General features: G+C 42.8%; 1 protein-coding gene and 1 long non-coding RNA gene across 2 annotated transcripts in view; one reads left to right on the top strand and one right to left on the bottom strand.

Annotated features, from left to right (window-relative positions):
• Positions 1–3,779, top strand: part of itgb5 (integrin, beta 5) — a 45,058-nt gene extending 41,279 nt beyond the window's left edge. Inside the window, exons 11-12 of the mRNA XM_039599812.1 lie at positions 499–665; positions 842–3,779. Of these exons, the coding sequence (XP_039455746.1) occupies positions 499–665; positions 842–937 (263 nt within the window). The 3' untranslated portion in view covers positions 938–3,779. The remainder of the gene's footprint in view (positions 1–498; positions 666–841) is intronic.
• A 4,347-nt stretch (positions 3,780–8,126) lies between these two features.
• LOC120433544 lies at positions 8,127–9,473 on the bottom strand. Its single transcript, XR_005608608.1, has 3 exons — positions 9,434–9,473; positions 8,399–8,475; positions 8,127–8,309 (listed from the first exon to the last, which is right to left on the bottom strand). It is a non-coding gene; the product is annotated as an uncharacterized LOC120433544 (long non-coding RNA).
• Positions 9,474–22,464: the final 12,991 nt, after the last annotated feature.

Here is a 22,464-nt window from a genome sequence, read left to right as displayed (position 1 = left end):
TAAAAAACTTTTTCTGGTCAAAATTTTGTTTTGATTGCAAACGTGGGGGATGTCAGCTGTTTCATGTTACCTGAGCTCGCTGTCTCCGTTTACGCACTGGCTCCAGAAAGTCCACACATCTATTTTTAAGTGGGCAGACTGACACCCTGGCCCTGTGCTATCGTCAGCATCTTGCTGTTTTCAGTGCCGCCTTTAATGCCCCGTGTCTTCAGTAGCGTTCATGTTTTTAAGAAATAACTACTTGTGACTTCCCTGTGATACCAACTGGCTGAAGCAGACACCCAGTTTCTTCATTGTGCCAGTGACTGTCCGGTCACCTCTAAGACCTTAGAGGTTTGTTTTTTGTTTTTTTGTTGGTTCCAAGCCATTGTGTCCGATCTGTTCAGCCACCATGCCATTCAGTTCACCTCACCAGTGTTTGCTGAAGATGGGGAACAAAGGGATGTGACTTAAGTTAAGTGAGCTTGTGTTAAATGTTGCTTCCTGTGCCTGCTTCAGAGTGCGTCAGGGGACCAGATGCCCTGATGGTGCTGCTGGCAGTGGTTGGGAGCATCTTGCTGGTAGGACTGTTGCTGCTCGCCGCCTGGAAGCTGGTCATCACTATTCACGACCGGCGTGAGTTTGCCCGCTTTCAGAGCGCGCGCTCGCGTGCCCGATATGAAATGGTAAGGATGAGTCTAACTCAGGGTATTACAGCCCCAACATGTATGCTAGCAATAAACCGAGGCTAATAGTTTGAGGCTGAAAAACCTCAGCACCTTCTATGTAGGTAAGATAAACCAAGCCAGTCAAATAAAACGGGCCCTTCAGGTATTAAAAGTCTCATCTCTCTCCCCCTCAGGCCTCCAACCCTCTGTACAAGCACCCCATCTCTACACATTTTGTGGAAACAGATTTCAGCATGTACGGCAAGTCCTACAACGGAGGGCTGCACTGATCCCTCAGTACAGGGCGCGGCGGGACCGGTCCAACAAGCAGATCAAGGCGATGTGCCTGAGGTGGATGGTGGACTGAGCACACTCACCCGTCTGCACAGTGCACACCCACAGCGATGGCAGAAGAGAAATGACTTAAAGTGTGTTCAAAGAGAAGTCTGTGGCCTTTTTTGTTTTATTTTCACCCAGGAGATTCAAACCTCCTGTGTCTGTGCTTCACCGAACAAATTAACACCACCCTCGTCGCGATCAGGAGACAGTGATTAAGGTTAGAAGTGAGCTCGTCTGCAGTTACTCATCATAGACCAACTTATGGAAACCATAACTCCAGCCACATAAAAGCGCCGCTCATTCTGTACAGATCAGGCAAGACATTGGCTTCTCTTTGTATATTTTTATAGGCGTTGAAGATGCATTTGTAGCACAGACTGCGCACCCAGCAGGACTCTGAGCTGCAGATGATTCCAATTCACATGATTCTTAAAAAGCACATATTTCTGAGGGGGCCGGGGCTATTAAAATGTTTTGGTACTACTAACTTTTACTAAGCAACAGACTTCTTACCTTCATTTTGCACAGAGGTTATTGAGTCAAGTCTTGGAAAGATTTAAATAGTTTTTTTTAATGTCTTATGTGTGTGTGTGTGTATGCGTGCGTGCGTGTGTGTGTGTGTTATTCTGTGCTCCAATTGCACTCAGTTGCAGGGTACAAACTCACCCCTCAGCATCTGAACACTGACGTTTGAGTCTGGTGTTGCTCTGTAACAAGAAAAGGACAAATCTGGCAACATTTTGGTCTGTTTCTAGAGATGTCCTGGCCTCCTTACCACCTCTGAGACACTGCTACAAAACATTCCCAAACATTTAGCTTTCTTTAAATGTACAACTAAATAAATAACATGCATTACATTCTATACGTTAAAACACATTCAGCAGGGGTCAGCAAGTATTCAATCATGGGCTCTTTAGTTATATACCGTATATATTATGGGTTCATTTTTTATATGGGTTCAATTATTAACTTCCTTGAATATAGGCAGGACTGGATTTAATGTGGTTATGTTTATTGATATAAGCCCAGTGTTAATATTTTTAAACACAACTATTAAACCTCATCTTGTGTCGGGGAGGCTGAATGGCCAGACTTTGCCCCTGAGTCACCATTAGCCTGCCCAGTTTATTTTATGTTGTAAAATAAATGAGTGTTAATAAATTAATAAGCTTAGTATTGGGAGGTCACGGGGTCAAGGTCAGTCTGACGGTAATACCAGTCCACATCAGTTCATCTATCTTATTGGCCAATCTGAAGTGCTGCTGCCACTTCAAGCTGTTTTGCAACCCACCTCAGCTCCTCTTTATCATGTATGTCATTTGTACCCGGTCACATTTTGGACAGAGAAGACAGATGGTTTGAAAGAGGAGTAAAAGAAGCCATCTACGTGCACTGTGAGCGACCATCTTCGAACAGAGGTGGGCAGTGGTTTACGACACCAACTGTCTGCCATCTATAATCCAGTGTTGAGATCCCTTCCCAGACGTCTTAACGCCCACTCACATCCTGGGCCTTTTGACCTCAGGAAATCACATGATAGGGTGGGGCTAGGACTCGCAGTGAGTTCACCCTTTCCTAGCTCCTTAGTCTACGCTGACCTGGACGACTGAGAACCTTCACAGACATGCCTGGTTCAGTATCTTGCTTCTGCTCTTCCTGCTATTTAGGCTTTCCATGTATGACAACGAGAGGGTGGGAGGTACCAGAGTCATGCCACCAAATCCAACCTCCTGCAGATAATTTGGATAAAGTGTTCCTTACACAATTATCTTTTTGACTGTTTAGACAAAACAAGCAGCAATATAATGATGTCACTGTTACTAACTAATAAAGTGCTAGAATTCCATTCACCAAATATGAAGCACAATCTTCTTGGAAATATTGTCAGATAATTTTACTGAAAAGCCTTAACAAAATCCAAATTGGTAAGTTAAATAGGATACACTTTCACCCATCATCTATTTTGATTCTTTCAGTGTGGTTTCATTTTTCAGTCTTTGAATATGCCGCTGAGTTGAATAAGATGTATATTTGGCTCTTAATATGCTGAAAAAAAACATATTATTAATTATAATCAACAGTGTCTTTTTAAATGTATTGACAGTAAGGAAAATCTCAAACATCACCAGCCTCTGATTCTCTAAAACCAGCTCCCAAACACAGGGTTAGGGGTCTGAGCTGTGTAAAATAGCCAGCAGTGTGGTGATGACGTTCTCAACGGTTACATTCACATGCAGTGGAGACACAGATCAGTGTGACTGTGACATGTGCAGTGCTGTGTTAATGTGGATTTGGGCACATAATATGACTGGCTTATAGTATGACGCTGTGTCCACCCTGCCAGCTGTGGGAGTGGGTGGAAGCAAAGTGTCCAGGGTCATAAATCAGCAGTCGTCGTTCCCACAGGAAGAAGCTCTGTCTGAATCGTCAGAGGGAAAGCCGGACGTGTAGGGAGGGGTGAGCCCGGGGGAAGAAGGTGCTCTGTTGGGCTTTTTGGTAACATTCTTAAGTGTAAGTGGCAGGAACTTGGAGTTGGCGTGTGTGAGTGAGTGATGAGTGTTTGTTAATAATATTGCATGTGGGCATACGGGGCTAAAAGTGCCGTGCAGTTTTCACTTGGCTCGGGTGTGCTTCTTGGCACAGCTGACTGAAGCTCTCCCACCCCTACCTTTTCCAGCTCCTCCTCTTTGTACAGCCCTGAACATTTACACATGGAAAAACAGGACTCGCAGCACTCCCTGTAACACTGCACGCACACACAGCAAAACAATAAATCTGCTTTTGTCAAAACTCCGTCAGTCTCTTGTGTTTGCTTCAGTCCTGTGTTGAATTTTCTCAAAGGCTGCTTTAGGACGAACGTTGTGAATCCCAGTTCTATTCTAGGACATCGCACATGCGTGTGTGCACACTTCAAAGTTTAGTAAAACATCTGTTTGCACCACTAACTCTGCTCTTACATGTTTGATGTGTAATTGCTCAGACAGGACTGCTGCTCTGATGCTGTAATTTACACTTGGTTAAACTCCTCCCACACATTATCATAATGACTCTGTAATTAAGTTTATTCCATGTGCTTCAAATTAACATATTATTTTGTCATTTTTAAAGAACAGCAGCTAATTTAGTTCATTCTCTCTGATTGTTTAATATGTCACTAAATGTTGCACTACACATTTGTACAGAGTTATAATTACATGTACACACATCACAGGGTCCACACAGAGATGTCCTTGTCGATAATACAGAGGACAGTGTAGTGTTGTCAGTGTTGATACAGTGTTGTCTGTATGCAGGTGAGTCGTTCCACCATCAGTGACCCTCAAACAAAAAGCCTTTTTCTCACATTGCAAAGATTCAGCACACACTGACTGACTCACTCATGTCTGTGGTTAGGACTATCTTCGAACGGGAAGGAAAAACCGTCCTGTGTGTTGCCCCGCTCAAGGTGAGCTCATAAATCTCCACACCCACCCTGGGTGGTTTTGAGTTTCTCTTCCATCCCTCCTCCCTGGTTTGGAGCACCAGCACTGTGAGACACTGGTGGAGTCACAGAGCTTAGGTTCAGCATGTCTGCCAGAGGAAGGAGGGAGGGAGGTAAGGGGAACTTTAGTGTAGATAACAAAAAGGGTAAACGCAGGAAAATAAAGTGTTAACAGCTGGAAGTCGATGATGGAGGCTAATTACTGCTGAATAGACGTCTGACTTCATGTTCTGATGAACTACAGCTCGGGGGCATGGATGGTCTATTTACTCCAGTTCTGTTAAACTGACATTTTATCGTTTTTAAAAATGGTGATCCCTTGCACATCCCACTGGTTATATTTGAAGCAGGATCCGTGTGATTTTTAAACCATCCAGCATTTTCTGACAGCCCTTTATGGAAGTGTTTGCTTTAATATGGCTTTAATGCACTGATATAATGGACGGCCAAATGAGGTCATAGTTTAATATTTCACTTCCTTTTTTGTCATCCTTCCTGTATGAAAAACAAGCTTCCTTCTGCTTTATTGCCACAAAACATCATGTTTGTGCTCGCCCTGCATCATTTCACTGTCCTTCTCAGGCTGACACCTACAGCTTGGAGATCTGCTGCAGCTGGAAAAGAGTATCTGCTTTTGTTTCATTTTGTATGCCTAGTCATTAAAAAAAGGGGGGAGGGGGAATAAAATCCTACACTTAAAAAAAAGAAATTATTTGTAAAAGTAAGTGACTTGATAGACTTCATGAAACCTCTCCAGCACTTATTTGTGAAGGTATTTTGAAATTTTACGTAAACAACTTTGAATTTCAAGGCTCCTGTGGGTGTAAAACTGGACGTACAAAGTGAATGTTAAACACAGCTTAAAAGGTTTGCTGACCTTACCCTGGAAGTTGTGCTTCTAACATCATGAGTGGATTTCACTTTAAATTCCTGCTTTTAATAACTCTGTGGAACCTCTGCTGACTGGCTTCCAGCATGCTAACTTGCAGTGTATGTTGTATTTGGTGTTAAAGAGTCACAATCTTACTAGAGACATCATCAGCTCGACATTTTTTTTTCTTTTACAAAACCTGCACCCTTATGCAAACCACGTGGACCTCAACTCCACAAACAGTTAATTCTACAGGGTGGGCCATTTATATGGATACACTGTAATAACATGGGAATGGTTGGTGATATTAAAGTCCTGTTTGTGGCACATTAGTATATGTGAGGGGGGAAACTCCTCAAGATGGGTGGTGACCATGGTGGCCATTTAGAAGTCGGCCATCTTGGATACAACTTTTGTTTTTTTCAATAGGAAGAGGGCCATGTGACACATCAAACTTATTGGTAATGTCACCATCATTTACAAGTTTCTCTTTGTTCACAGCCATTGACATGTCGAAGAGGTTAACACGTGAGGAGCGGATGGAAATTGTGTTGATATCTGGTGAACGCAGTAACCGGGTCATTGCAGCAGATTTCAATGCAAGACACCCTACGAGACCACCCATCTCCCATGCTACAGTTAGCTAACTGCTTGCTAAGTTTTGTGAAACTGGTTCAGTGTTGGATTTGCCAAAATGTGGACGCAAGAATGAAGAAACATCAGTGGCTGTTTCACGAATGTTATTACGGTGTATCCATATAAATGGCCCACCCTGTAGTATTCCTTTAAGCAGCCGTGTCTTGAAAAGTGGCCCATTTAAGGGCTAATGATCCAAATGTTTCATGCAGGTATGGTCCAGACTGATTCATTCTCTTGATAATCTTTGAAAGTGCTCGATGTTTTGGCAATAATGGTTCACACTGAAGTGCTATTGCATTGATATTTTAATCAGCTGGGGGGTTTTTTATGCCTTAGTAATGCTGGTCCTACATTGCCAAAAAAAGTAACAGCTAGCTTTGTCAGAGAGTCCCAGACTAAGTTATGGTACGGGTTTCTCTTTCTGCACACACAGATGTCTCTTTCCCTTAACACTGAAAAGAGAACAAGTGCGTTGTGTGTGCCTTCCTTGGAGCATTAATCTGTCTCTAATGTAAATGTTTCATGTAAACTGTTGAGTTTAGTTTAGATCTGTGTCTGGATGCTGAGACAGTTCAGTGGGTGGTAGATCATATGATCAGCTCACTTGACAGCAGCTCACTCGTCAGCACTCTTCTTTGTTGTTGTCCACATGCTTCAGTAAAACTGTGTGAACCAAGTGGGAAAATATCAGTGACCTCTGACCTCCATTCCTGAAGTCAGCCAATCTGAGATTTAGGTGAGATTTAGGTTTGGATGCAAAGCTGCATATTTTTCATACATTACAGTATACTCTTTAATTAGCAAGAGGCTTGTGACAGGCAAAACAAAAGGTAACACCATCTTCTCATCTACTGTATGACGACGCACGCTGCACTGTCAGCTGTGCTTCCTCTCAATGATTTATTCGATGTTTTACAGGCTGAATGTACACACAGTGTGCTGTTGCATCTCTCTGTAAGTCTATTGCCGTCTTTCATTCTCAAAAGAGTTTTTGTATGGTTTATGGTCTGTGGCTGTTTTTATTTTTTGTGGTTTTGGCATGGCTCCTCGTTTCCACTGAAGGAAATTGCTACAGCATATAAGAATCACTTGTTTGCAGCAGGACAACAGAAATTCCTGTCTGAAGATAATAAAGTTGGGTCCACAGAGAAGACTGAGCAGCATAAATGTGAGCTGTTCAACGTGTATGTAGATTATTAGTGCCTGACTATCTGTGCTGATAGTACAGTCACAGCAGATCAGTCCCCAATATCCAGACTTCTGCTGCCCTCTAGTGAGTAGAAACATGTTAGTACAGCTGGGAAAAAAAAGAAGTTTTGTCCTCATGCTAAATAGAACGTTTTTCAGAAACTCAAAGACTACACTTCAAATACAGTCAGTTACATTCGGGATTTTGAATATTAAAATATTTTCCATGCATGAGTTGAAAACATGCAGAAACCTGTTAAATTCTAACCCTAGATGGTCACAGGTGACCTAGTGGCTGTTACAAGGTTAGTAGATGAGATGTTCTTGACAGTTTTCACATTTAAGTCAAAGTTTTCTGTAACAAGTCATTTAAAATACATATTTGAAGGATTTGAGTAATTTTTTTGATGCTGCTTTATATTGTCCCTGTATTTTAGGAAGGAAAATATAATACTTTTGACCTCACTACAGTTATTTTGCAGCTGTGGTTGTTTTTCTCTGCAGTCCACAATAAATTACGGCATAATATAATTAAACTTTCCAGCTGCATTTCCCTAAGGGCAGATTACTTGAAAGAAAGAACATAACATGTACTGAAGTTTGAGAAATAATCAGTTTGGTGATTGGATGGTCAGAGCCCCTGTCTGGGCAGCAACAGTGTGGTGTCCTGGAACAATGGACCAGGTTGTAATAGAAATGGTGAGGAAGTCCCCTGAGTCTGGGCACTGGGATGCTGGTGCACAAGTAGTTTCTAAAGAACGTCAGATGATTCTCAGCTGGAGACTTGGATTAGAGGCTTTTTGAGTGACCAGGTTGAGATAGAAATGGTGAGGAAGTGGTTCACCACAAAGATGTCTGAAGGACTGAGTGACAGAATAGCACTGGGATGCAAAGCACAAGACCATCCTCTTTCTAAAGAAGTTTTCCTTTTGGACTCAAAAGAATCCCCTTACATGAAGATGGGAGAGGACTGTAGAGCCAGCTGACTTATCTACAGACTGCAGATGCTCAGTCAACGAGGTAGGGAAATCCCAGAAAGTGGCAATCATGAGAGTTTTATTACAGAAAACATGTCAGGTTGGGGGAAATGGAGAGTGAGCTGGTAGATATTCCAGAACTGAGTTTTTGATCCAGGAGAGATGGCCTAAGGCACAGGAAAACCAAAATTGGTCACTGGAGAAAACAAGGGAAATACAAAGAACTAGAAGTTTCTGTAGGGAGACCAGGACGTACCGGTACTCCTGCTGAGAAGTATATACTCTTCACCATTTAAAGAGGGAGAGAGGGGGTCGCACCAGAGGAAACGAAAACTGAAATTTAAAAAAAAAATGGAGATGCACAGAGTAAGTAAATCTTCTAAATAAGACTGACAAGATTGACAAAATGAAAAAACCCCACAAAGTACAGAGTAAGCAAAAAAGAAAGAAAGTTAATCAGAAGCCATTAAGTTACTACAGAGAGAATTACCCCCTAAGGCAGAGGTTCCCAAAGTGTGGGGCCCGCCCCCTAGGGGGGGCGCAGAGCCATTGCAGGGGGCGCGGTATGAAAAAAAAAAAAAAAAAAAAAAAAAAGAGCGCTTGGACACTGTGGACAGGTTTTTGACGGGGCTTCCACACAAACGCAAAGCAGGAGAGGAAGCATCGCCAAATATGTCTCCAAACCAACTTCCTTCCAAGCCAAAGACTAGAAAATATGGTGAAGCATATCTTCCCTTTGGCTTCACCTGCACAAGTGCCAAGGTAGGTCTCCCCTGCAAAATTAGTTTCCCTGCATCGGGAGCAGCGCTGGGCTGTTCAAATCACGGACAAACAGTATCCAACAATGTTGATTTTTAGTTCACAAACACTTCTTGTAATAACTAACTACTCCTGACATTTTGGACATGTTAGCTCTTTATGCAGTAAAGTTACAGTGGGATACAAATAATATCAGGGTGATCCTGCCACGATTTGTTCCCCTGTTCAAATCACGGACTAACAGTATCCCACAGCTGTTTATGTGTTTAAACCCATTTTGCACAGAGAGACATTTTTGAAAAATGTATTGATAGCAATGTTGAATATTATTACACAGGAAAAAAACAACTACACGTAAAATAATTACACCGTGACGCCTCTACCTTTCTAAATGGAGGGACAGTAACTGCGTGTAAAACCTGAAGATAGTCAGATTAACAGTAACAGTATTTTGTCTCTATCTGCCATTCTGCAATTCATCTCATGTAAACAATAACGTGGCGCACAGCGTGACGTGAAAAGAGGCACATACCTTTGACGTTGCGTGACGAACTCTGTAATCCTCGTCCACACGTAAACGCAAAAAAGGAGTTTTAAATAATCTCCGTTTTCGGTGAATCGCAACGCCGTTTACGTGTTGACGAAAAGCCCAAACGCATAGAAACAGCTGCGTTTTCAAAAATACCCGTGTAGGCAGGGCTGGACTGGGACAAAAAAATCGGCCCGGGCATTTTGACTAGAGACCGGCCCACCAGGATAGAGATTGAAAATGTGACGTCATTCAGGGGTAAAACCGCAAAGGATTCTGTGAACTTGTGGCAAGAGGTACTAGCGCACGCAGGCTTTCAATTGAACTCAGTTACACAGCGATAAAAAGAAACCCAAAAAATGGCAAGAAGCTGTTGTATTATTAACTGCAATAGCCGGTCGCATGACAGCCACGGGAAGCCGACGGGTAAAGAGATCGTTTTTTTTTTTTTATCGGATGTCGTTGAAGAGAAATTTTTAAGCCATGTTTCAAGTAAGAGCCGACCGATCTGGATATACCAAATATAACGTCTCAGAACACTCCAGCTCACATGTTAGTCTGCTCCAAGCATTCCCACAAAGGTCAGTGTTTTGTAGCAGTTAATACGTCATTTTTCTTAACATAATTGGTGATATAGGTTACAAGCAAGTCTGGCGCTGAACAGAAATTGTCGTGCTATGCTTATTTATTGTGCATAAATAGTGAATTGTCCTGACACAATATTGCGTTTCGCTTCTGTTATTACCACGGTACATTGACAAAAACATATACTTTTATTCACAGGATAAAACAGTTGTTTTGTATCACTAATTGTCCAGTACGAGTACAGCATACAATATTATTGTCACTGCTACATTTCTGTAATGCGTACCAGAAATTATTTCCACTACTAATTAATTACCGTTGAGCTCAAAGGTTATATTAATAAACGGTTAACGAATGTGTATTTATGACGACGATTTGTGAGACTGGTAAACTTACCTTTGTTTGTACGATGGTCTTTCGTTCTACACGGTGCATTTCAAGGTCCTGTACCCATCCGTCGGTAAACTGTACCTGGGCTTGTTGCAGTGACCTGAAGTTACTAAACTTCATGAGTGTATGCACTCACCCCAGAACCGTATAATAATTATAAATCTGAGCGTGGTGAAAGTTGGGCAGCACGCTAACGTATTTTCTTCTATTTTTGTCCACTCTGTGTGCTCTAAAACCTTAATGGGTCTGACCCTCTCACCCTTTGATTTTTCCTCGTATCTTGTTTATTTCTTTGCCTATTTCGCTAGCCAAACTTCGAGTCTCTCTTTGTACGGACCGGCATTTTGTTGGAAGTTATAGTTTTGTACGTTTGAATTTTTTTCCAAACCCGGCAAAGGACAAAACCAAGAAGGTTTTGGAACCGGAGAATGAACATTTTGCGGTGCTGCAAATGTTTGCATTTGATGCGCAGTACTTGTTTTGCCACGAGTTCCTCGGAATGCAATGCGCTTTGATATGGAAGTCACGTGATCTGTCAATCGCTACCGGATAGGAAAACCATAAAGCCTTTGCATGAAAACAACTGCTTTGATGTACACTGCCTTGTTGGTATATATGTATCAATCTAATAAACTTAAACCTACACCATCCTCCCTATTCTGGATTTTAAACAGCACATAGCAGAAAACAAAAGACTGCTTGGTCGAGTTAACCTCCTGAACTATCTACAACACATGGTAGAAACCTTAAATTAAGACCAAGAACACTAGAGGTGAGACATGATCATTAATTAATATTAAAATTAATAAATGGCAGATTTAGTGATATTTTCATAAACACCACCTTTCCTTTTTTGTTCTCCATTTTCTTTAGTTAGTCTATAAGATTGCTAAACAAGGGGGAGGGTGCATCCGGCCTCCTCGGCTGTAATTGGTCCAGCCCAGAGTCGATCATGACCAATTGGCCAATCCAACACCTTTCATGGTGGTCCAGCTATGCGTGTAGGTGTGGACGTAGCGTAAAAGAGTTAGTAGTATATTTTATTACTACCTGTAATTTATTACAGTTTACTTGTATTTGCTTAATTGTTTACTAAATGTTTGAGGTGTGAAATAAACCGCAATGGAGTTTGTAAACAAAATATGGGTGTGTGTGTTTGGAGGATGTGTTTGTGCAGGGGGTTAGGTGGTGGTGGGGGGGCGCGAACATTTTTCTTGTAAAAAAGGGGGGCCTGGCAAAAAAAGTTTGGGAACCACTGCCCTAAGGTGTCACTCCTGTGTTAGCTCAGTTGGCCACCTGTGAAACTGGGCTGAGCTGCTATAGCTCAGCTGGTTCTGCCAGTGATCTGCATGTTGTAAATTTTGCCTTGGATCAGTCCTGTAAGTCACCCCTCTGCCTGCTCTCTACTGTGGATGTCTAAAAATGGCCAAACAAGTTTTATTATTTCTTTTGAAGGCCCTTTGTGAATCAGCCCCACGGTATATCATGGCTCTTTATTTTGCCTCCTGGTCCCTGAGGTGTTGAGCCCCAGCGTCCCCGGTATGGGAGGCATGTACGATATCCACAGAAACCTCAGAATCTCAGCTAAAAGCTCATATAAACCATTTCTACGACCACCAAACACAGTGAAAAGAACAAACAATTAAAAGAGTATGTCACTTCACAAAATGTCCATAAACACAAACAGCCGAGACTTATGTGCATGGAACCATGGCTAACCAAGCAAACAATACACTTTCTAAAAGCAGAGCTCTCACAGATTCCAACACTGGAAGTTTCATCACGCTCCGACCAAAATTCACTGAACCAGCTGCAAAAGAAGACCACAAATATGTTTGACGCTCGACAAACAATAACGTGAAATCAGACTTACCTTTGCCGTCACTTCCAATGCATAAACATCCATTTGAGACTACAGCTCGTTCTCTATCATATTGAGACTCTCTCTCCACTCCGTTAAATAATCCATATGTACGGGGTATGACCCCCCTTGGTTGTGGCATGTAGTTACTTTTTTAGGACACTCGAGGTACGTATAAATCAGCTGTGCAGACGTGAAACCAGTGATCGTTTGATCTCCACTTGAGAGTGAGCGTGTGTGACAGCTTGTGTGTGTGTGGCGCCTGTGTGTGGTACTGTGTGAGGGTGTTTGTGTGTGGCAGTTGTGTCCGCCCTGTTGGGAGCCTGTCTCGGCAGCCTCCCTGGATCTGGATGCTGCCATAACCCTAGCCCCTAACAAACAAACAAAAAAAGCAGAACTAATAAGAAGCTCTAAGCTGCTGTGGCTCTAGCTGCTGGCGCCATGTCTCACGGGCTCATGGGTTGCACATGTGGCGCTCACCTAGGGTCCTGCAGCCGGCGGTTCACCTGCCGTGTTGCCTGTGGTCTCGCGGGTTCCACGTAGTCATTGGGTCCACAGTGCGACTCTCTCCAGGGAAGTGAGTTCTCCAGCCATCATGGGTGTACAGCTCTTGCAAGTTCGTTGGTGTCCACTCCGAGCTGCTTCTGCATGCTGTGTTCCCCTGGCGTATTGCCTGTTTCTCGCCAGTTTACACGGCCAGCAGGGACCCGTTCGGTAGCTCAGTGAGCTAAGCTTCCTAGCTGTAAAGCACTTCACGCAGTTCAGTACGAATAAAGAATCACAGGATGGGAAAAGTGTTGTAGCTTGTAGCTGTTGCTTACCTGGCAGCTGGAGGAGAGGAGAGGTATTTTTTTTCTGGATTCGGCTGGCCCTGCCCCCGTGTTACACCAGAGTATGGCCGCCCTAATGTGCCATAATGGTGTCGAGTGCGGCATATCCATGCTGTTGGAGGACGGGCAAGATAGATGGCTTTTGTGCCTTGGTTCTCAAGATTCCTTATTGGCCAGGGAAGCTCCACAGTCCTGCTTAGACTGTTTATTTTGCCAGCATGGACTAGAGAGGCCTGTGCTCATTTTTTTGCCTCTAAGCATGCCAGTCCCCCACTCACCAACATCCCTAAGACTAAAGCAGGGAGAGTGGCTACCTGACAGGTGTTTGCAGAGCCTCCAGGCCCATGGGCAGGCTTCACGCCCCGACCTGCTGAGGCACCAGGCCCTTCTTTCAGGAGTCCCTCCCTTGGCCCTGCGTCTGAGCTTGAGCTGGTGGAGAGTGAATATCAGCAGGAGGATGTTGACACTGGGTCCGTCCTCTTCTCTCGAGAATCCCACCTGGCCTGCCTCAGGCACGGTGTCAGACCAGGTGGGATTCTTCAAAATCATGGACAGGGCGTCCTGGGTTTCGATAGGGCCCTCCCTGAGGTCCCTGTGACAGTGACCTTCAGGTTTGACCTATATTCAGGGGTGCGCATTCGCTGTCAAAATAAAAGACGCGCACCAGATAAGAAGTTGCAATGCGTGTTTGCGTACATAAGATTTTCTGGAGGAGGACAGACATTTGTTTAGAACTCTTAAAGATGTCAAAGAAGCAAGCTCCTTTAAGCAATTACTTTGGTGTTCCTCCACCTCCAAAGAAATGTCAGAAGGAGTCTGAACCGCAAAAGAAGTGCATATTCTCGGAAAAGTGGTTGCAGGTGAGCTGGCTTCAAACAAATATGAGCGCACAGAGATGTGGTGCAGAATATGCTGTGAAAATCCCACTCTAGCGAACAGAAACAGTGCCTTTCATATGTACGGAAACGCGCGTTGCAACTTCCTATCTGGTGCGCGTCTTTTATTTTGACAGTGAATGCGCACCTGCGGACTTATGTGCACCCCTGCCTATATTGGTTTGACCTATTTGATATCATGGAGCCGCAGGGCCCTCAATTGCAGGTGCCACTGTTGCCTGATTTCCAAGACCTGGTGCACGGCCAGTTTGATGCCCCTGTTGCCCAACATCGGTGGTCCCCTGCCTGCATAGGGTTTGCTGCTATGCATGGCCGGGAGCAGATTGCTTGTGGCCCCCTTACCCGAGACGATCGCTGTGCTGCTCAGGATGTCATGGCTGTGCTGTGTGGCAAGCAGGATGAAGGACCCAAAATGCAGGACTCAGAAACAAAGAGTTAACTTAGGGTGCAAATTTATTGCTGGATAAACTTCATTATAATAAACGTGGCAAAAAAAAGAACCTCAAATGCTGAATTAAAACCTAAACTGGGGAACAGATACGTAGAAACTAAGAATACTCAGGACACGAAGAGAGGAGACACAGCACAAAGAGGGTACGATGCGACACCAAATAGATGAAAACACTGACAATAAATACAAGAGGAAACGAGGGAATGAAGACCAGATGGGGAACACAGCTGACACTAATTAACAGACGGGACCAGGGAGACGCAAAACTAGAAACATTAACATAGGGCACAGACTGTCAAAGTAAAACAGGAAGTAACGAGAAGACACTCACAGACGAGACCAGGAATAGCAGATATGAAAACATAACAGAAACATGAGACACAAGAGCACAGGGAAGGCACCGTAACAGAACTGTGAACTATAATTACAATACAAACAGAAAGCCATAATTCAGAAGCTATAACTTAACTCAAAAACCTGAGCACTGGATCACCAGACCCAGGACCGTGACACAGGAAATGTCACCAGGCTTGCTTAGGCGCTCTGCGAGTGTGTGGAGGCTGTGCCACGGCCTGCTCCCGAGGCTCCAGCTTGGGGCTCTAGAGATCTCCGGCCCCAACTGGAGGACTTTCACAGACGCGGCGCCCACACACTGGGGAGTTGGGGAACATGTGGAGCCAAGGCTCAGCCATCCTCTAGCCGCCCCCCTCCCTCCTGACATCTTTTTGGATGTTTTCAGTCTGCATCGCCACTTGTAGCAGCCAATAGTCTGAGTACTACATTAACTTACCTATCTTCATGTATTATCCTGTTGATTCCTCTGTGTCAAAGACTGCTTCTGGTGGGGGGATAGCTGAGGACATTACGGCTGCATGTTCTGAACCTTATTCTAGAACCCATTGTGCAGTCCAAATATACGTCAATCTTCTCTGAGACTGTTAATTCTAAGACTTTTTTGTGCGACCAAACCAGCTGCCTCAGAGACAAAGACTTGTCATGGTCTGGTAAAAAAAATGTTTTCATGCATGGAAAATGCAAATGTGACATGTTACAGCTGTGGCCATAAGAACACTGTGTGGGCTGTTTTGTTCTGTCTCTTTACTGTGCTTAAGACTCTTTGCAGGTCCCTCCCCTAATGAAGAGTAGTGAGCAGCTGATTGGACCGTGGAACACGTGACCGCGTTCAAAAAGCCGCTCTGACAGCTCCCGCCAGAGAGAGAGAGAGAAGCGAGCGAGCGAGCAGTTTGACAGCCGATGCGGTCCTGGCCCTGGTTTCCAGCCTATACTTTTGCTGTGTGTTTGTGTGAGCGTGTTCTGTGAGGGCCGCTCCCCGTGTATTAACTTAGTGCTTAGGCACCCATAGGCTGAAGCGGAAGGGGTGAGCCGCCTTTTTCTTTGGAACCGTTTTCTCCTGTTTTCCGGGTTAGGGAGCGAGGGTTAGTATTGTCTTTTGTTTGTTTTGTTTCTTTCCTAGGGTTTAGTTAGTTTTCTCTGGTGGGACTTAGTTGGTTTTGTTTATTATTTTGGCCTGGGTTCACCCTGGAGCTATGCTTCATTACCTTCAATAAAATCACTTTTTTTACTCACAACTGGTTTTGGATGTTTGGCTTGGGAATCAGGGCGGGTATTTGTCTCTCTCTCCTCCAACCTTATGTGTGTCTCTACACGCCTAGACTAGGGGCGTAACAGACAACCCTGCCTTCTTGCCGAAAACCCTGTCCGACTTCCACCTCTCCCAGTGGCTCGAGCTGCAGTAATCTCCCGCTGAGAGCTTGAACTGAGAGTCGGCTTAGCATCTGGTGGCCTATCCGATCTCTGCCGCGGTATGTCAGGCGTACCCAGCCAAATGGGACAACGGACTAGCTGTTCATTGCCTTCCATGCCGGGATCCTGAGCAAGTCCAAATCCTGGTTGTCCCAATGGGTGGTAGAGGCAATCCAGCAGGCTTATGCCTCTGCAGGAGTTCCCCTCCCCTTGGGAGTGCGCGCCCATTCGATCCATGGGGTGGCCAGCTCTCTGGCCCTGTGAAGGGGCTCCTCCCTCTCTGACATTTGTGTGGCGGCAACATGGTCCTCGGCTACCGCCTTTACTAGGTTTTACCACTTGAACGTGGCAGCCAGCCCCTCTTTCGGGGAGCAGGTGCTGGGTGCCCCTCAGCAGTAAACTTTGTCTCCTCAGTCGGCCTAGCATTTTGCAGGCCAACGTTGAGCAGCTGCTCAATTGCAGTCCTTGCGTCTTGCGGGACTCGCTCAGGTCAGTCTTGCGTCTGACAGACTGATCCCTCTGCCCACCTTTGCGTTTGGCGGGGCCTTGACCGCGGTGGCGTGTATATATTTACATTTGTATATAGTTTGTCGGTACACTTTCACTCTAGGGTTTCGGTTGCGGGGGCGTCTTAAAGAGTTACCCCGTACATATGGAATATGTAATGGAGTGGAGAGATAGTCTTGATATGATAGAGAATGTACGGTTACACTGTTACCTTGGTTCTCTAAGTGAGAGACTATCTCTCCAGCTTCAGGCCACTCGGAGACACGTTATGATCAAATTGTCACCAGTTTCACGTTTGCACAGCTGATTTATACATAAGCTTTAGGGCGTGGCCGAGCTAGCCGGAGTGTCTTAAAGAAGTATCCACACGCCACAACCAAGGGGGATCACACTCCATGCATATGGAATATGTAATAGAGTGGAGAGCTAGTCTCTCACTCAGAGAACCAAAGTTACAGTGTAACCGTTCATTTCCTGATTAACTTGATTTCCCACAATACCTCAGAGCCGTTTCCCATCAAAAATTTTTGGCCCAGTTACAGACATTTGATTGGATGAGATCAAGTGTCATAAATTTTGGGTGTATTTTTCGCCTTGCAAGTTCTTATTGGTGGAAGTGTAAACATGGTGATTTTATTATGATTCTATTGGCTCAAATGATTAAAAAGAGGGGTTAAATATTCCAAATCGGCTAATAAAAGCTGAAGTTACAGCCCTTCAGATTTTAAAGGGAAAAGGGCTATTTCCAAATCGCCATTGCGCAAAGGAAACTTTGCGTGATGGTGATTCCTTCAAAAATATTCAAAAAACAAGCATTTTTAGGCATGTAAATTAAGATCATTTCTGCTTTTCAATACCTAAGAAATTTCAACTGACAGATGGTGCCAGAATGTGCTAAATGGCAAAACGCATGACTAGGAGTTTATAAAACCCACTGTAACATGTCTGTTTCACTTCAGCAGCATCAGTCACTGCATGCATAATGTTCATTTGCTGACTCTTGGTTTTCTGGAGTTTATTGCCTTCTGAAGCATATTTTCATGACTTCCCTCTCTTTCAACGTCACCGATCAGTTGGTCCTGGTTTCACACACATCTGTTCATTCTAAATGTTTGATACAGATGATGAAGCAGTGAAGTTTTCATAATCACTTCCTGTCATTTCCTAATCACTTGGTTGACGTAGATGGTGAATGCCATGAGGTCAGTGAAAGATGTGAGAGTTCATACAGACTGAGGAGAAGACAACCTAAGTATCCAGAGAATCTGGGTATTAAGGTCCATTGCTCTGAGCTGTGGGACAACATCATCTCCTTTCTTTCATAAAAGAATGATCTAAGGCAGTAATGTTGAACTCATTTTATATCGAGGGCCATGTACTGAACCTCCATTTTCGATCGGTGGAAAGAGGTTTAACGACACATTTAATCCCCGAGATAGCTTAATATAAGAAAAAGAAGAGCAACTTCAACAGTATCGCTTAAATTTTCCACATGCTGCTGTAGTAAATGAAAGAAATCTTTCAGCACAACTTTGGGAGCTTAAATTTTAAGAAATAAAATTACAGAAAAATTGTAGTAGCTCATTGTCTAGACTGCCCTGTCATTATAAAACAGAACGTTTCTGTTAATTCAGAGAAATCTATTACTTAATTACTGTGCAGTAGTATGTATGGCCTTTGTGGAGGTCTTTACTAGCAGAATAAGCTGTAAAATGTATTAAATTACATTTAAAAGGCTAAAAGTTTGTGACTTTGTCCACATTTTCCAAACCCATGCAGTGGGCTGGATTGGATGGTTTGCCAGGACAATTCTGGCACCTCGACCATATGTTTGACAACTATGGTTTAGAGTATATGCTGTTTAAAGAAATAGTAATTGAAACACTGAAGCATGTTTCCTTATTATTTAGAGAATTCAGCCAGCTCTTTTTATGGCTGCTATGCAGATACTTATGGATCACTTCACTCAGTTAGAACCTTCCTAACTGCCAAAATCACTGTTTGTTCTGGTTCCCTTCATTTTTTGCTGCTTGAGTCTAACCAGTTAATCACTTCCACCACTCTAAAGACTCCCCTCTTTACCTTTGTCGGAGGCAGACTATTCTGTTAATAGTTATAGTCAGGCTTTCTGGCAATTTGCTGTTCTTCCTTGTGTCCAACCTACTGCCTGTCTGTGGACATGAGTATTCATGCATAAGTGGCTGTGTGTCATAGACCACCAGAAAGAGGAACACCCTGACCACCACTAGCTGTATTTTGACATAAATTTTGCCAAAAGGTGAAGTCATGGAAGTCAGCACAGTTGTAAGAAAAAGAAAAACAGGATGAATAAACCAGAAACAAAGCTTAATTGTCCTCCTGCGTCTGCCTCTCCATCACTCCACCTTTTACCAATCTGGGTCTGTTGTATTTGATGTACATGTGGAAGCAGTTGACAGTTAAACAAACCTCTGAGAAATAAAACTACCACTGTTCCAGAAATGTGTCTGACATGTGTGGAGAGGGTATAAGGGAGTAATTACTCAACACGTCCTCAGGGACAAGATTTGCAGGAACTGCTGATCGTTTCCAAATTGAAGTTCCTCAGAAGGTCAGGTAACACCGTTTGACCTGATCTTTTGTTTTATGTTGGTGATCTCAGCATGTTCTTAGTAACAACAGTAAGCTTGAAAACACAGCACCAACACATCATCACTATGATCAACACGTCACTGCTCAGCATTAGTACTACTGTATGTGTATTAAAGGTCGAAAAGATGTCAGCATCCTGGGCAAATGTCACTCCAGTGTTAACTCTCGTCTGAGAATCCTTAGCAGTGAACAATGCATAAACTTAATTTTTTTCATAAACTTACTTCAGTTTTTCATTTCCAGTATCTCTGGGCCACTGGGAATCAAGCTGATGGACGCTTCTTTTGCACTTCCTTCTTCAGCAGAGCATCTGCCTCCATCTCATCCTATCTCTGTCCCTCTCTCTAACATCGTCTTCTGTCACAGAAGTCTCTGTATCCACGAATCCTTTCATCTTGATTGGCAACTCTATCTTCAGTCCAATATGTCCCTCCTCTCCTCCTCTGCACATGTCCAAACCAACTCAGCCTCGCTTCTCTAACTTTGTCTCCAACTTGCTTAACCTGAGTGGTCCCTCTTACATATTCTTTTCTAATCTGCTCCATCTTGCCACCACTGTCACACTTTTATGTTTCAGATCATTAAACAGATTTTATTGTTAGATAAGGGTAACCTGAGTAAATGCAAAATGCAGATTTTAAGTAATAATTTCATTTATTACCTGGCCCTGTGTGAAAGAGTAGTTCATTCATTAATTTTTCAAATGAATGAATTCTGCATGGAATTAACTCGTCTGTGATTTGTGTGCAGATTTAAGTGACCAGTTTGCTGTGGTTTACATTTTTTTTAATTTCAGATTGATTACCTCGGCCAATAAGGTTGTGTTTTTGTAGCATTTGTAGCATGTGTAAACACCATGGCCATATTAACGATGCATTAAAATTTGGGTTATCCACCATCAACCACTGATTCACCACCATGATTTATTAGCTGAAAATGACAAAATGCCTTATAACTTAAAAACTATGTACTCATCTGCTTATCCAGGACTGGACTGAGGGGTCAGCAGCCTAAGCAAGAATGACCAGACCTCCCTCTCCCCAGCAACCTCCTCCATCTTATCCGGGGGAAGACCGATGCATTCCAAGGCCAGCCGAGAGATATAATGTCTTCAGCCGATCTGCCCAGGGCCATCCTACATCATACATCTGGATGAATGGATGGAAAGCTCCAGGGAAAAGCTATGATTCTGACAAGTATTGTCAACATATAAAAAGTACTGAATATAGATTTAAAATATCATGTCCTCTCCTTCAAGTTCAGTAGATTGAGCTGAAGGTAAAGTGCTAATAATATATGGAGGTATATTTAACTATGTTTCTTACTTTCATTGTTTGTATTGAAAGCATATAGAAATTTAAGGGAATGATATATGGATATTCTTAGTATCACATTACTGGTGACCTCTGACCTTTAGAACCTTTTAATTCAATAACAGTTTCGACACATGTACAGTGTTCTGAATAAGTATGATTTTATTAAAAACAAAATAATCTTGTGTTCAAAACAAAATCACTCAATGTTAATAAACATTTAAATTAATTTATTAAACAATGAAATGAATGCTACACATGTACTGTGCAATACAGAAAAACAAGACTGCATTCAAAATTATGTTATATAAAATATGTTTCGACAGGGCAAATAACAAAAGCCTGCATTTTTTTAGTTGTTTTTACTGTTTAAAGAGAACAAAGAAAACAAAATGAATATATAGGAATAAAATACTATTCCCTTCAAAGTAAATAATGCCCAGAAAGTGAGCTGACTTGGCCAAGGTTTGCGCTCTCAGAGTGCTTCTTGTTTTATTTATTTTCTGCTTTGGTCATGAAAAAAAGATGCTTTAAGGTTTAGATACACGTTAAATTAAAAAACTAACTCTGTGTGGTCAGCATTGTGCTGCCCTTCCTTTTTTCTGTTTACATTTAACATATTTTTTCGCCCTCATGACAGACATGATGTCAGTAGTCTAAATAATTTAGTACACTTTTATTGTTATTTCGTCATGATGCAGACTGCTCACTCTGAGCAGTGTAACCACTTTGTGCTGCTGCAGTTGTAAAACACATGGAAATGATGATGAATCTCGTGGTTAAACGTGGCTGTGATGTACAGTATGACACAGTTATGCTGCCTGAGAAGGACTTTCCATGTGTGGGATGGAATGGGAGGGGCACATGGAGAATTAAGACCTACACTTAATTTCCTCCCAGATCTGGAATCCATTCAGACAATTTTGCCTGGAAGTCGTCGGCGTGATTGTGTGTGTGATTCTGAGGTTAAGTGATATCATGTTGCTTACGAGGGTGTCAGTGAGTGGATTTGGTGTAGAGTGCTTCCTGTAAACCATGGACTATGTTTAACTATACTTAACTATGTTTGTTATATTTTAGTCAGTGAGTTGTCGCGTCACTGTTCGACATAAGAAATCCTAAACAGATACCTTGTTTAACCCTTTAACATCCCATTCTTTTTCTAATAACAAACAATAATCTCGAATTTCTTCTTTGGAGTCTCATGATGCAACATTAACAAACTAAGGGTAGCATTTACTTCTATAGATGACTAAAAAGGTAAGACACTAGTACATTGCTAAGCAGGTATTGCCGTCATAAAGTAAAGAACTGTTTTGCTGTTGGATATCCTAAAATGATTTATCCATTGTGGTTTACAAAGATGTGTATCATTTGATTGAGAACTGAAAATGCCATTCAGAGTGGACCATTAGGATTTCACTCCACTGTATTACAGCTGGTGAGTATCAAAGAGAGGAAAAATGTCTCTCGGGGCATTTATTATGTAGTAAGAAGGTTCCACAGCCACCATGCAGGTATTTGGTTTCATCATGTATTTGTAACTTTCCTTTTTTGTAAAGCTTAAAGTCAGGACTGTAAAACCTCCTTAGTTATGCACTTACATGCACTTGTTGTTTTTCACTGACCTCTTTTCACTCTATATGTGTTTATATGTCACTTCACCTTTAATCATTCGTTATTATTATATTTGTCTCTCTTCAACAGTGTGTGTTTTGTCCTTTCTCCCTCCGCCATCCCCAACAGATTGTGGCAGACCCTAAATGGTAAATTTACCATTTAAATAGTACCAGTGCTATATACTAA

The sequence above is a fragment of the Oreochromis aureus genome, linkage group 16 (genome assembly GCF_013358895.1).
Source record: "Oreochromis aureus strain Israel breed Guangdong linkage group 16, ZZ_aureus, whole genome shotgun sequence".
Classification (NCBI taxonomy): domain Eukaryota; kingdom Metazoa; phylum Chordata; class Actinopteri; order Cichliformes; family Cichlidae; genus Oreochromis; species Oreochromis aureus.
The sequence above is the reverse complement of the archived record's forward strand: the minus strand, read 5'-3'. Positions and strand labels throughout refer to the sequence as shown.